A 15686-nucleotide genomic window follows, 5' to 3' on the forward strand; every position below is an offset into this window, starting at 1 on the left:
CTGCAGGGTTTTGAGTTATTTTTCTCTTCACTTGAATGAAACTGAAGGTACATCAAAGTAAAATTATAAAAAAATATTACAAGTATAAAATTATAAAATATAATAAGATTATATTGAAATTTTATATATAATAAAATTAAGTATAAAATAGATTAAATGCTATACATCTCTCCATACTTATTCTGAGACTGACACTAACAAAATATTTACTCAATTACATTTTTACAATTTATCGCACAGCAGGAAACTGAACCTCTTTGACAAGTGACATGAGTGAAATGTTCCCATGACTTTACTCATACTTTTTTTGCTAATATAGGCTGTGCATCCATGTGGCACAAAGACATTTGCAAAGTTTAGAGCTGATCTTTTTTGTGATGATGCACATGCCATATGGCATTTTTCCTGAGCACTTATTAGACTTCTGTTGTTTGCCATAAAATGAAAGCAAAAATTTTTTTTAATTGTTAAGACTGATGATCAAATATTGATTTTAAAAATGAACTAATCTTGTATCATTGTTTTCTCTACAGCTTTTGAGAACACGGTGGGATTCAGACAGTTTTGTTTGGAATCTCTCTATACTTTGCACATTTCTCTTTTCTGGAGTAGCAAAATTAGAAAGTGAACAGGAAATCTGGAAGTTATAAGTAGAGAAATTACACTTCAATCCACATTTGTGGATTGAAATTAATGATTGATTATATGTACAATTATCTATACTATCAAATCAGAAGCACCGAAATCAAGTCATACAAATATTCAATAAATCCATCTCTTCTCTTGTCTTCTCCCTGCTGCTCTCCATCTCCTCTACCCATACTGAAATTGAAACACAGCTGCTGTATTTCAAGTTGTTTCTACCAAGACACTACCAAGAAATCAGGAGCTCTGGAAGTAATTTATTTCTTTTAATAGGAAGTGGGGTTTTTTGGGTGGGTTTTTTTTGTTGGTTTTTTTGGGGGGGGGTTTGTTTTTTTTTTTTTTATAAATTTAGGAGAAAACAAGTTTGCAATAGACCTTCAGATAAATTGCCTCAGCCGAGGTCAGAATTTACACAAAACTATGACACTGGCTTTTGGACATACATTTTACCTATAATTGATTGCTACAGACTGGTCACTTAATTGACTTGGGTTTTTTGCTGACAGGATTTTGTTAATGATATTTCTGTACAGTGTCTAACACACTTGGCCCTGAACTTGCCTGAAATATCAACGGAAAATATCAATATTAAGGCAACAATAAGGTAATAAAGCAGAACAGAAGCATTCTGTGAGCTAAAAGAAAAGCCAACTGTAGTGCTGAAATATCATTTTAATATTAGATAGCATCAGTATCTGTTGCAAAAATCAGAAAGAAATGCAAATTTTATTCAGTAACATTGATTTCCATTTGACTAGTTTGATATCTTTGATATGACTGACTACTTATTTCCCTTTACAGATCTTAACCTTTAAACATACCCTGGTGATACTCATTAGCTCAAACCAGCTTTGTTCATCCTGTGCTCACCTTTATGAACTTCACCCAGCCTAGCTCAGCATCCAGTTTGATGAAGAAGAAATGAGGTTTAAGGGCTAAGTAACATCCCAATGGGCAGGCTTGTTCCCCTCTGCTACCTCCTCTTGTCTGGACAAGTTCTTCAGCCACCTTCTCTGAGACACAGGACAAATCCCTTTAGTGGAGCTAAATCAACAGAAAATTATCATTTTTTAAGCAGAATTCGATTTTTGCCCCTCTATCTCCATGGGCTATTTCACTGTGTGGTCACACAAAAGGTGGTGCTGATGCAAGGCAGCAAGAGCTCATGAATGAAACAAGTGAAGAAGGAATGGCAGAAGAATTTTGCAACTTGCAGTGGCAACTGGCCCTTGGATCAGCACAGGTCTATCTTCAAGCTACACCTTTCAGTTAAAACTGAAGAGACAAATGTTTTCCTTGAGATAAAACTGAAAAATATATAATATTATAATAATTAGATAATATGTATTACATAATATATTTTTCTCATATGGTTATATAATATTGCATTTTATATAATATAGGAATATTTCATGAAATGATTCTGAGGGACAGCAGGTGTATTCTTCCCTGCGATACTAAGAGGACGTTACTACTTGTCACACTTGGAAAGTACTTTAGTCTTTGAAAGAATTCACATAATGGAAATATGTTAATCAAAAGTATGAGGAATTATAAACTGTATCTTTAAAGAAAATAAGCAAAAAGCCCAACACTTTTCTTCAACAAACATGTGGAAACATACCCAATTATTTTGGAAAACGCTAATTCAAATAAAATGAATATTCTAAATATCAGAATTAAATAGTTCATTTTATAATTACCTTTCTCAAGAAGCTGGCTTTAACACAAACTGTGAAATGCTGTCAATCTGTTATGTTTGCAAGCTTTATTCACACCACAGTTGTTGCTCCCTTGCCTTTGTGTGTATTGCACTTTGCATTAGCAAGTAACAAAAGTGACATTAAACAGACCCATTTCTGATAAGGGTATTCACACATTGAATATTTGGTTTAAATACATCAGAATAAAGATCAAGGTGTACCAAAAAAGGAGTCTTATTCAGTCTGTCCACCAGAAGAATTTTAAAGAAGGAGAAATACGACACAACATGTGTCTCTATACACATGGTTAGCAGCATGTGACTGTGCAGAATATGAACATATGCACGAGAGGCAGAAGAAGCAAACAGGTCCTTTTGCTGGAAAAACCCATCTGCAATACAGGCACAGCTGCAATGCAATCCTGAGAGAGTGGATGGATATCAAAACTGCTCTGTTTTATGAGAGATATGAAAAAAAGAAAGGAAAATGGTACTCTTTGCTTTCCGAGGTCTCTTGCTTTCAGAGTACCAGAAAATGGTACTCTTATCTTTCAGAAAGATATTGAGAACAAGGTGTATGACAGAGTTTCTTACAGCTTCACAGAGCATGATGGAATTCATTGTTAATGAATTCTACTGAGCCTACACGACAAAACCAGGACTGAAATTACAAAACCTGAAAACAGTTACTACAGCATGCACTGGTACAGAGCTGGGAAATAAACCAAGCTGATTTTTATGTATCCAAATTCAAACTTGAAGAGTTGGACCTTGACTTCAGACAGAATAAATGAGATTTCTACCCATGATCATGAGGCCTCAGCAGGAAGGGCATGGTGGTACCAGCCTAAATGTGCTACCTTTTCCATCAACAAGCACTTCAGGATGTGAATGAGGCCTTTTACAGCATGAGAATATCCCAAGGGAAATTGGAAATCCCATTAGGATGAAGATGGGGATCAGAATATACCATTCTGACAAAGGGTGGACAAGTAATGGTAGCTCACTGATGAATGAGACCCTCATTTTCAAATAATAGTGTGCTGCTAACTCCAGATTGTTAGGCTAGGACAGAATTTATTCCAGATATGAAAAACACACATCCTGGAGGATTTAACACCCAGAGGTTTTCTCTACACAAGTGCTGTTCCTTGTTACACTTTCATTCCACCACTGGTCACTACCAGAGATAGAAAGCTAAGTACATGTTTAACCCTGGCTTTGTGCTCATTGAAGAAACCACAGCAGTACAGGAGATGGTTGTGAATTTTTCCACCATGAGAAAACACTCCAACCCTATTCTTTCTTACTAAAATTGGAAGATTAAATACGACAAAGTGAGTTTTTTGAATGCAATTTGTTAAAACTATCCAGTTTGCAAAGTCAAGCGTTGAAAATCAAGATAAAAATACAGTCTTGCACTTGCTTTCAAATACATGAACTCTGATAGACTTAGCAACATAATAATTTATTTTTATGGTTCATCCAATTTGCTCACTTCTCTGAGCCAGAACATGAAGAGAAATTAGGAAAAAAAATGAATTGTCTCATGGGTAAGGTCTGCCATCCCAGATAAATGGTATATCATTCTTGTCTCTGCCTTAGAAGGCTAAAATGATATTGAATAACTCATCTCAACCAAATTTTCTGAGGAAAAACATAAAAGCTGGCCACACTGCCTAGATATCTGATTTGGAGAATCTGTGATCTGTTTTTATGGTTTTCCCACTAACTGCAAATGAAGGAGATGCATTATAAAAATAAGTGACGTTAATTACAGAAGTTGCATATTGCAAAGCTCAAACAACCTGTAAATACTTCTGGCAAAAAGTTGGAGAGGAATAGGTAAAATCCAGTGTCACTGTTGTCACATTAATTAAAGGGATGGGACTAAAATTGGCCTAAAGATGATTTATTGTTTAATCAGTCTTGGAGGCTGTGAGATTTTGAGACAAGAAGCATTCAGCCACAGCTCAAGATAGTCACAGGTTCTTTGTTACAAGGCAATATAGAACTTTTTAACCCAATAGGCTGATGCTACAGAGATTATTTTGCTTTTCTGACCTATCACCTTTATTTATTTCTACTGCAGTGCAGATACTTTTGGCCAGTGGGCTGCCACTAGACACACACACATATACCTCTATTATAACAGCTAAACTCTTAACTCATTCTATACAATCACATTACTACACCATAAAACCCTTCATCATCTTATTTAGTCCAGTTTCCTACTTAAGGCATATTTTTACTTATCACTATAGAGACAAGTTTATGGTTTTTCTATTCAATGTCTGTGCACCTTGCTTTCACATCAATCTAGACTTCTTCTAAGGCTGTAAATCAAACTCTCTTTAGACTGTGAAGACTTCTATCTTTCTGACTCCCACAGCCCAGGGTAAATTTGGCAGGCTAAAAAAGAGAGGTAAATAATTTGTCACAGGGCACAAGAGTAAAAGCCACACTGCTCAGTGCTAGCAAAGCAAGGAAATCTAAGAGTATCTTTGCATTTCCCTCAGTTAATGCATGCCTGCTTTAGACTGATTGACACTGCACTTTAAAGACAAAAACTAAGTCATGAAATCTTTCAAATTATCATATTTGACTGAATTTTCATCCATTGATTTTACTCCACCTGCAGTGCACTAGACAAGGTAATAATTTATGATAATTATATGAAAATATACAATTAATATTCATCACCTCTCATTTCTCATCACTTTAGATGATCAGTAATGCAGAGTAAAAATGCTGTCAGATTTCTAATTGCTTTGTAATGGGCCTGAAATAGGGAAATCGTTAAAGACAAACAATCTGTCACTTGTCTGTTACCTTAACTATCTATCACTTAAAAAAACCCTCATTAAATACATTGCTAATGAACGACAAAAGACTGTACTCAGTGTGCCCAGATGTACCTTTTTAAACAATATTGTAAATTGCTTAAATAATTCCCAAGACATTTTCAATCATTCCTGTGGAAATTTAATGGAAAACATATATTTTCCATGCATGTTACATCTCATTTGTTCACATCATTATGACATTTAGTCTATCATATGCACATCTCCTGGGAGACAAAACTTTTTCGTTTTAGTGTAGACAAATCTGATCCAATTAAAACAAATTCTGGAAGAATTCAACATTCAGATCTCTGACCCCTTTCTCTTAAAAAAAAAAAAAAAAGAAAAAGGGGGAAAATCTATTAATAATTTTTAAATATTCCTAACTCTTCCAAGGATTTTCAATATCTAGATTAAAAAATAAGTGCAGCAGCGTTCAAAGCTGAATGAATTATTTTATCTCAATTGTTTCCAAGAGACAAAACTCAGAATGGTCACTTTTACCACTCTTTTGAGTCAGCTGTCTTCTACAGCTCTGACAGAAAAAAAATCACTTGAAATAAATTCTTCTCCCTGCACTGACTGAAGAGCCAGGATGAAAACAGCACACCAGAACTATCAGTGAGACCCCATAAGGAAATCTTGTACTATTATTTGCCACATTAATTAATTGCTGATATTAACTGTCACATTAAAGTGTTGAAAAGATGAAGACAACAACTGCAAAACATTATTTAACACAAAACATTCATCTTTGCATGACTTAAACATGCTCAATCTCTTAAATTTATCCAAACCAAATGAATATTCCGTGCTTATTTATGATGTTGAAAGAGGTTTAGACTAGATATTGGGAAGGAATTGTTCCCTGTGAGGGTGGACAGGCCCTGGCACAGGGTGCCCAGAGAAGCTGTGGCTGCCCTCAGATCCCTGGAGGAGAACCAGGCCAGGCTGGATGAGCAGCCTGGGATAGTGGAAGGCTCCCTGCTCATTGCAGGGGGTTGGAACTGGATGATCTTCAAAGTCCTTTCCACCCCAAACCATTCTAGAACTCTCTATGTAGCAGTATAAAACCAACGTGAACAAAAAAATGAAGTAAAAAAGCTTTACTTGTCTTACCAAGACTTTGCAAAAGTCTTTCTAGAAGTAAAAAATTGTGGTTAATAACGACAAAGTCTGGATGTTTCAGCTGGTCCATCATTTGTACTCATCTTTTATTGCAGTACTAGAAGTACACACATTATCCAGTTAAGTCCCTAAATAATTCTGCTATAACCATTCCAGGACTCTCCAGAGAACCAGGCCAGGCTGGATGAGCAGCCTGGGATAGTGGAAGGTTCCCTGCTCATTGCAGGGGGTTGGAACTGGATGATCTTCAAAGTCCTTTCCACCCCAAACCATTCTAGAACTCTCTATGTATCAGTATAAAATCAACGTGAACAAAAAAATGAAGCAAAAAAGCTTTACTAGTCTTACCAAGACTTTGCAAAAGTCTTTCTAGAAGTAAAAAATTGTGGTTAATAACGACAAAGTCTGGATGTTTCAGCTGGTCCATCATTTGTACTCATCTTTTATTGCAGTACTAGAAGTACACACATTATCCAGTTAAGTCCCTAAATAATTCTGCTATAACCATTCCAGGACTCTCCAGCCTAAATAATTCTCCTATAACCATTCTAAAGCTCTCTATGTAGCAGTATAAAACCAACATAAACAAAAAAATAAAGCAAAAAAGTTTTACTTACCAAGACTTTGCAAATTACCATCTAGAAGTAAAAATTGTAGTTAACAGTGAGAAAGTCTGGATGTTTCAGTTGGTCCATCACTGGTACTCATCTTTTATTGCAGTACTAGAAGCACACACAGTGTCCAGTTAAATCTTTAAATTCTTCTATAACCACTCTAGGACTCTCCAGTCTACATAATTCTCCCATAACCATTCTAAAATTCTCCAGTTAAGTCTCTAATTAATTCTCCTATAACCATTCCAGCATTCTCCAGTTAAGTCCCTAAATAATTCTCCTATAACCATTCCAGAATTCTCCAGTTAAGCCTTTCTATAACCACTCTAGGACTCTCCAGTCTACATAATTCTCCCATAACCATTCTAAAATTCTCCAGTTAAGTCTCTAATTAATTCTCCTATAACCATTCCAGCATTCTCCAGTTAAGTCCCTAAATAATTCTCCTATAACCATTCTAGGACTCATCAGTTAAGTCCCTAAATAATTCTCCTATAATTCTGTGACAACACAGCCCAATGTTATGTGACATTCTCAATAAAAGCATCCACTTAAAAGTTAAATATTCTCAAAAAAATGTATGAAACCACCAACTGATATCTAAAGTCTCTTGAAGAAGAGAAAGAAACTTTTCACCATTCCCAGGTGTCCAGCTCCAGTGAAATGCACAGCACCTGTGCATGCTCACATAATTAGAAATAATTAAGCAAGCCTGGTTTCTTACAGACATGTCTCATGCCTCCAGCCTGGGATAACAGTCCGAGAATTCTGCTCTGCCTCTGCTCTTCCTGGACTCTCATGGCAAGTTCTTCACACTCTCCTGGCACTTACCTACTCTCTTTAATTTTTTTTTATTTTTATTTTTTTGCCTTTAGAAGGGAGAAAAAGCAGCACAGCTCTGGCTGCACTGAGCTTTGTGCTGGCTCACCAGCCAGAGCATTTGTGCTCAGTCTGGTTTTCCCTCTCCCCTACATTCCCATTTAACACACCTTGAACTGAGTTAATTTTTATACCTCTAGAGATGAAAGATTGTCAAATTGCCTTCAGGCTGTCCAACAGCTTCACAAGTCCTCACAGCCAGTCGGGGTTATTAGCTATAGCTGACCCAACCCATATTTAACACAAAATATTCATCTCTGCCTGACTTAAACATGCTCAAGCTCTTGAATTTATCCAAACCCAAGCAATACTCAGCGCTGATTTATGATGCTGAAAGAGGTTTAGATCAGATATTATGGCTTCTGAAACTGGGCAGATAAAAAGAGAAACTGAGACACAAAAGCTGTGATGCCAGACAAGGTCAGTGGTGCATGAACACCAAACTGTTCTATTAAATAGCCTATTTTCTTTCACTTTGGCATGCTGAACATGCACAGAAAAGAACAAGTGTTTCACTTCCAAAATTGTTCCACTGACTCCAGAAATAATTCCTTAACATGTACAGATAATTTTCTATTTATATAATAAATTTATACATTTTAATTATATTTCTTATACTTTATTAATAATAATTTTCTATATATTTTAATATTTTATATAGATGTAATTTCTGTTTAGATTTTTCTATTTCTGCTTATTTTCTCACTACAGATATAGAGTTGCTCACAATCTCTCAAACAGCTCTGTGTTTCAAATACTGTATGAGCTGGTACCAATCCTGTCATGATTTAAAATTGAAAAAAAACCCTCAATATGCAACACTTAGGAATTTTTGGCATACAGGATAAAAAATAAAGGAAACTGTATCCAGTCTTTAGGAGGATATTAACCAATTTTGGTGAAAGCACAGGTATAGTGACCAATCTCCAGGACAACAACACATTTTTTAAAAAGTTTTAACTGTTTTAAAATTTTTTAAAAAACCACACCAGCCCCAGTGAAGGAGGAGCTACACGGAACCACACTGAAACCTTTGCCTGAGAAGAAAATCCTCATTTCAAAAGGGACCCTGACAACCAGCACGGACAAAAATCAGACTAATCAGGTGTTGAGTGGTTTTGCAGATCTGACGTTTTCCCACCCTTAAAGCTGTGATAAATAGGTGTGATTCGTGCTGATAAAATGGAAACAGTAATCAATATGGATATAGTAATCAATATTTGGAGATAACAAAATAGTTAAAAAGGTAAAAAGATAGGAAAGCAGAGGGGAAGGGTCCACCCCCCCATTATCTTCTGCAGATGTTCAAGGCAGGAAAAGGAGTCGGATAAAGCTTGCTAAAATTAACTGAAAGAGGGAAAACTTGGGTGGAAATCAGAAATATGTTAATTTACGAGATTTATTATATTGGCTTATATAATTTTGGTTTGGCATATATGATATTAGCTTGGTGCGCATGTGTAACCCAAAGGTGAAATAAAGGACACCTGAGGAAGAGGAGCGGCCCTCATCTGGACAACCCCCAAAGAGTGGTGCGACCCCCTAAAAGATGGTGGCGCATGCGCGGTGAAGATGAAGATGAAGGTGGAGACACCAGTGTGATGAATCGAAAATAGGAGGGGATGCTGATAATAGACAGTATAAAGGGGGGAATTTTGGGCTTGGCAAGCTTGTACGTGAGGTGGCAGGGGTCCCAAGGCCCTCGCACTCCGTACCCCGCGGTAATTTTGCTTATGCGTCATTACCCAAACCAAACTATATTTTATTATAACCAAATTATACTGCCAATTTATTAAATGTATTCAATTTTATATATTTTAAACTATTTCATTCAAATTTCATTAAAATTATTGTTACATTTAATTTTGTTTGGCCTTTTATTTGTGATTGGATAATTGGGCAAACATAACAAACCCTAAATAAATTCTCCACGTGTCTCACCGAAGCCCAGCTGTCCCACTCTGCTGTTTGATGGGGACAATGTGCCAGGAGCTCTCCTGGCAGCGTCTGTCCAGCCTGGCCCAAACACTTCGAGGGCTAACAAAAGGGACAAGGAGTGCCTTTAATTCTAACGTGTCACATGAAAATATTGTCACAGGACGCATGACATGTATTTTAAAGTGTAGTGTGAACTGAGTTTGCCTGGAGAAATGTTCAGGGATTTTGCTCCCTAGTTTTGCCTAAGATTCCAAAAGCTAAAGTCTACAGCATACACCGAAGGTTTTGAGGGATTTTATTGGGTTTGGGGGGTTTTTTGGAGTGTTTGGTTTTGTTTGTTTTTCCTTGGGGTTTGTTTGTTTGTTTAGGGGTTGGTTTTTTGGGTTTTGGGGTTTTTTTTTGTTTTTTTGGGGTTTTTTTTGCCGTGGTCATGGGGTTTTGTTTGCGCTGTTCTCGCACTTTTAGTGGCGGGGTGAGGGTGTAAGGCGTTTTGTGGTTTCTTGTTTGTTTCTAACGAGGAAACATCTTTACATCGTTAAAAACCTGCTTCCAGAGCTGGATTCTTTTCACCAACAGCACGTTCTTCCTTCTCCCTCAGCACAAACACTCTCGAACAGAAACGCCCGCCCCACTCTGGGCCCAAGGCCGGCCGCCCGGGCTCCGAGCTCCGCCTGCGGGGCCGCGCAGTGGCAGCGCCGGCGCCTCGGGAGGCGGAGTCCCTGCGGGGAGAGCGGCTGTGGGGCTCTCACAGCGCGCAGCGAGCGAAGGGGAACGGGAAGGGCAGCGGAGCCCCCGAAGCGCCGGCAGCCGGAGCGAGGCGGCGGGGCCGGGCCGGGCCGGGCGAGCCGCACCGGACATGGAGACGCGTCGGGCCGCGCTTCCTGCCGGTGCGGCGCCACTACTGCCCGGCTGGAAACAGCCGAGGGAGCGCCGGCCGAGCTGAATGCCTAAAGCGCCGCGGGGAACAGGAGGGTGTTTCCCGCCGGACGAGTTAGGCGTGCGCTGCCATGGACGGTGCGGGGCAGGTGGGAGCGCGGGGCGGCCGCGGGCACCGGGGTGGGACCGGACCGGACCGGACCGCGGAGCTGCGGGGAGGCGCGGCGGGAGCGCTCCGGCAGCGGTGCGCTGGGCCGCGGGCCGGGCCGGGCCGCGGCGGCCTCCCCGGCTGTGCGGGGAGCGGTGCCGGAGAACGCGGCCCGGGGCGGGCGGGACGGCACCGTGGGGCTGTCCCCGGCACCGTGGGGCTGTCCCCGGCACCGTGGGGCTGTCCCCTGCCGGGTCTGAAACACGTACTTTCCTTCCCCCGTAAAGGAAGGTTAAGAAAGAAGTACGACGGTAGTCGCCCGAAGCAGTTTTAGGGGGAAAGAAAACAAAAACCAAACTTTTTTTTCCCCCCCCACAATTTGCAGTTATAGAGCCTGTGTATTTACAAAGCTTTTGCCTACTAGCAGTGTTATTTCTCCTCTGGATGGTAAATCAGCTACTGCCAGCTGGGCATTCCAGCACACCTAAGAATCTGCGTGAAGCTCAAGCATTGCCATTCTATTACTGACATTTCGTTCTCCTGTTTATTTTTTTCCGTTCTGGGTCATTAGCTTGATGAAAGATGGCCAAAATTGAAACCCACACTCCTAGTTAGGTTTTGCTCATACAGTGCTAACTTTGTACGTTTTGGTTCATTTTTGTTAATTTGTTTTTACGTGCTCTCTTGCTTTAAGAAAGTTGACTTACTCAGCAGGATGAAGACGTTTACATGCTTAGAAAAACTCATTTTGTAAAAACAAGCACACACCTTTTCTTGTGTCTTCTTGCATGGATCTTATTCCCCTTTTTAAAAATGTCACCCTTTTTTGTACTTCATGTTTTCATGTGTTAGGTACAGTATTGCTTCAAAGTCAAAAGTTTGTTTTAAAAAGTGTGTGTGTAAAAGGTGTGTCTGTAACCTGGGCCGTTTCTAGAGTTCATTTTGCATACAAATGATTTTTAAAGAAGTATGCATGGCTTCTGAAGAGGATATGCTGAAGCACTGGACAGGAAACACAAGATTTCACATTTGACAGGCTATGGGATGGAATGGCCACGTGAATTTAACTTATTTTGCACAGTAGCTCTCATACAATGGTGTAGAAGTGCTTGAGGTCAACAGTCAGTTCTGTAATCCTGCAGTTTGCCACATCCTTGTTTTGCTTTTTCTGCTTCTCTTTTAGGTTGTGATTTCATGGATTTGATTTTCTAACGCAGTGCTGAGGAAGGGGTTGCAGACCCATCGGGCCATGGCCCTGGAAAGGGTGAAGCAGAAGGACTGGTACAAGGTCCTGGGGGCCAAACCTTCGGACAGCCCGGCAGAACTGAAACAGAAATACCAAAAACTTGCTCTGTTGGTAAGGCTGGATTTGCGCTTTAGGATACACTGATGGATTCCTGCCTTTTTTTGTGCCAAGGTCGGGATTAAATGTGTGAGAAGGTATTTCTTGTTGGGACTCAGATGTTTATTGGTTCTTATTCTACAGTCTCACAAACCCTGAGATCTGCAGCACTTCACTCTAGCAAATTAAAAATGGAGCCCCATCTCTCTCTCTACAAGGCCTTTTAAGGATGAACTGTCCAATTAAGAAATGACACCTAAATTATTTTTACTTTTACTTTACTTATTTTTACTTTTAACCCAATAACCAACCATGCAGTGCAGACTTTCTTATCCAGTACACAAATACACAAATATCCAATACACAAAACCACCCAAACCCGAGGAGAAGAAGGACCACCCCCCCTAAAACCTCCATCTTGTTTTATATATATTACTGTATTCTAAACCCTTAAACTCTGAGTTTTCCACCCTGTGATATCACACACTTCTATTCAAACTCCACACCCACAATCCCAGCTCTGTCATTCCATTTTGGAAGCCTTCTCCACGGCCTCAGGTCAATGCAGTGTTCTCTTGGGGCTCAGTGCCTGGCAGCACAGAAAGTCTGAAATTCTCAGCAGCCAGGGTTCCAACAACACACCAAAGTAATTTCTATAAACCAGTAAAGTAACAATTGCAGGATTTGTTTTTACAGTTTTTGTGATTGATCAGATGCAGCCCTCGAGTACACAAAGACCAGATGCAAAGCAAAAAAAAAAAGTTTCTTTCCTAATAGTCAGCAGTAATGAAATAAAAAATGAATAGGAGGAAAATATGTTAATTTTATTGGAAAGCTTCTGGTGAGTTTTTGTGGAGTGTATTCTTGGTCATGCATCAAGACTTCACTTTCTGTGAATTCCCCTAATTTTTTCTGCACTGCTGCTATATGGGCATAAGAATCTCAGAGCTTTACCAGATTATTCTGTGTGATTCTTGGTTATTCGGTTTTACTTCCTCCCTTGGATTCAGGCATTTTGCTCAAAAAGTGCTTTGGCTTGGGTTTGTGAGGAAAGGGGAGTGTCCTTTTTGGTAGTGGTGACTCTTTTCAGCTGAATTTCATAGACAGATAGAATTCCCAAGGTAACTAAATTCCTGTTTGTTGAAAGCTGGTGAGTTGGTACAGGAGAAGAAAGATCAGCAGAACTCAGTTTTTGCAGGAAAAACTCCCTTTTCTGGAGGAAGCTGCTAGGCTGCCAGTATTGGCAGGGTGTCTGTTGGAGCATGGCAGATCGGAGGTGGTTTGAGGTGTCCAAATGAATGTGATAAGTAGAGATTTTTAAGGGAGGTAAATAGAATGCCAGTGACCAGGAGACTGAGTTTTGTTAGAGTTGAAGAAAATTCATGGGTTTAGGGGGGAGGTTGTTAATTTTTATTTCTAACCATTATAAAAATTAAAGATTGGTCATGTTCTGATTTTGCACATCTTGGTATTCTTCAGCTGGATTTGCTAGGCACCCCCTGCTGTACCACTACTCCTTCTGAGTGCCTCCTGTGAACTTACTTCTTTGCCTGAAACTGATTGGTGTGCTTAGTCTTAAGTTCTACACCTGACAAGATGTTTGCGTGCAGATTCTGGACATAAATCCTTCGGTTCTCACTATTAAACTTTTATCCTAACTTAGGAAAGGGCTTTGGAAGTCAAGTTTCTTAGATCCATTTTGAATAGAAATTGTTGTTTTCTTGGACCTCCTAATGATTTTGTTTTATGGATTTGCTGGTAAAATGTGAGTAAAAGATTAATAAAGGTCTGTTCTTAATGAAGATGGTCAGGGGACCATGGTGTAAAATACCTCTTCTGTCCAGATTGGGCTAATTTAAACTGAATACTGTAATGGAATGAATATATTTATTTGCCTATGAGTTGATTTATGATAATGGAATTAAGATTACGGGTGTTGTTCAGAGCTGTTACATAAGTGAAACTTACATAGTCCCTTTCTTGTGTGAAGTTTTTTAAAATTGTGTTATGGAGCTGTACTTCATTGTAATATTTCATGTCATTGTTTTGGGATGTATGAAGTGAGAATCATCAAAGTTTACAGCTGTGTGTCTACATCTCTTAACTGTAGTTTCAGGAGATTAAAGCACTGTTTTAATACACAAGCATTTCTTTAGCACCTGTATATAGCATATATATATATATAGTATATTTCCAGCCTGATTGGTTAGTGCTCCTTATTTGAAAAGTCAGTGAGAAATGGTAGAGAAAGTGAAGATACTTCTTTTTGTTTTTCTTTTTGTGTCTGTGATGAGTCCCTCTGACTAAAAGGAGAAGTTTACTGAATGTTTACTTCTAGGTGTTTTCCCAAGGTTGATCTGCTGCCTGTCTGTGGTTGTTACCATGTGTTCTCTGTCTGCTCATCTTTCTTTTAGCTGAACTGTTACAGGCTCTGCTTGATGCTCTCCTTCCTGATGCAGCACCTAGCACAGTCACTCTGGAGTCCTTAAAGCATGGTGCTAATGAGACCACCAAGGTTTTTATGCACCCCCATGGGCTGTAGGAGACACTGGAGGGCACAGCACATACCTTCTCTTAGTTACAGTGGGAAGGTGCCTCAGTTGGAGAGGTTCCATGGTTGGAAAAATTGTAAGAGTTTGCTGAAAGTCTGCCATGGCATGTTAACACAGAATGTTCTCTGTGATTCAGGGATTTCTGAGCTGTGAACTTCCAAATGTTGGATTTATTAGGGGAATGTTGCTGAACGTTGTTTCTCTCCTGGTGCTGTTCCCTGGTCATCCACTGCTCACTGTTAGTGAGAAGCACAGCCCTGGCTGGACCTGTTGTGTTACCTTCTGTGTCCTTTCACATGAAATCACTCTCCTGCTCCCCAGACTGTGCTAACTTCTCCTCTCCAAGTGCCCAGCTGCTCCTTGGGTTCTCTGCTCGGGGTGCTGCAGGTGGCACAGCCATTGCCAAGGGCTGCTTGCAGCTACATGCAGCTTTTTAGAAGCTGGAATAGCAGATTCCTCTGAAGGATTCCATGTCAAATTGTATGGTCAGTGCAGAATGGTTTCCAGTTTTTATATAGCTGCACAAGTTCATCTACTGAAGAATTATTCTGTGTTTATAGCCTTAAAAGTCCAAAGGTTTGCAAAGCACTTGCATGGTGGATACCAGCAGTTAATGTGACATTGCTTCTGTAATCATGAATATTCTGATCATACGAGTTCCTTAGCATCAAGCAGAAGAGATGGTGGAATTTCTTTTTAAACATAACTCTGCTGTTAAAATAAAAATGGCAAATCTCTTGAGTCCAAGCCTTTTTTGAGTGATCCCCAGTGCTTCATGTTGAGCATTTGCTTTTTGCCATCTGCTATTTTCTGCATTTGTCAACACATGTATGCTTAGCATCTTGAAGGAGCAGGCAGATGTAAAATTTCCAAAGCTAAAAAGAGTTTGAGATCTTGCCATATGTCATCCAAAAGATAACTATAATTGCAGCTAAATCTTAGCATTGACCTTAATAATACAAAATGTACATAATTAAGAGTGCTTGAATTGTAGTTTTGTTAGAATGACTTCATCAGGG

At 39.4% G+C, this 15686-nt stretch overlaps 1 protein-coding gene across 1 annotated transcript in view; it reads left to right on the plus strand.

Moving 5' to 3' along the window:
- Nucleotides 1-10734: 10734 nt before the first annotated feature.
- DNAJC24 (DnaJ heat shock protein family (Hsp40) member C24) overlaps nt 10735-15686 on the plus strand; it is a 31143-nt gene continuing 26191 nt past the window's right edge. Inside the window, exons 1-2 of the mRNA XM_041461747.1 lie at nt 10735-10774; nt 11957-12130. Coding sequence (XP_041317681.1) covers nt 12023-12130 — 108 coding nt within the window. The 5' untranslated portion in view covers nt 10735-10774; nt 11957-12022. The remainder of the gene's footprint in view (nt 10775-11956; nt 12131-15686) is intronic.

This window comes from Pyrgilauda ruficollis, unplaced genomic scaffold (assembly GCF_017590135.1).
Source record: "Pyrgilauda ruficollis isolate IOZ18807 unplaced genomic scaffold, ASM1759013v1 scaffold153, whole genome shotgun sequence".
NCBI lineage: Eukaryota > Metazoa > Chordata > Aves > Passeriformes > Passeridae > Pyrgilauda > Pyrgilauda ruficollis.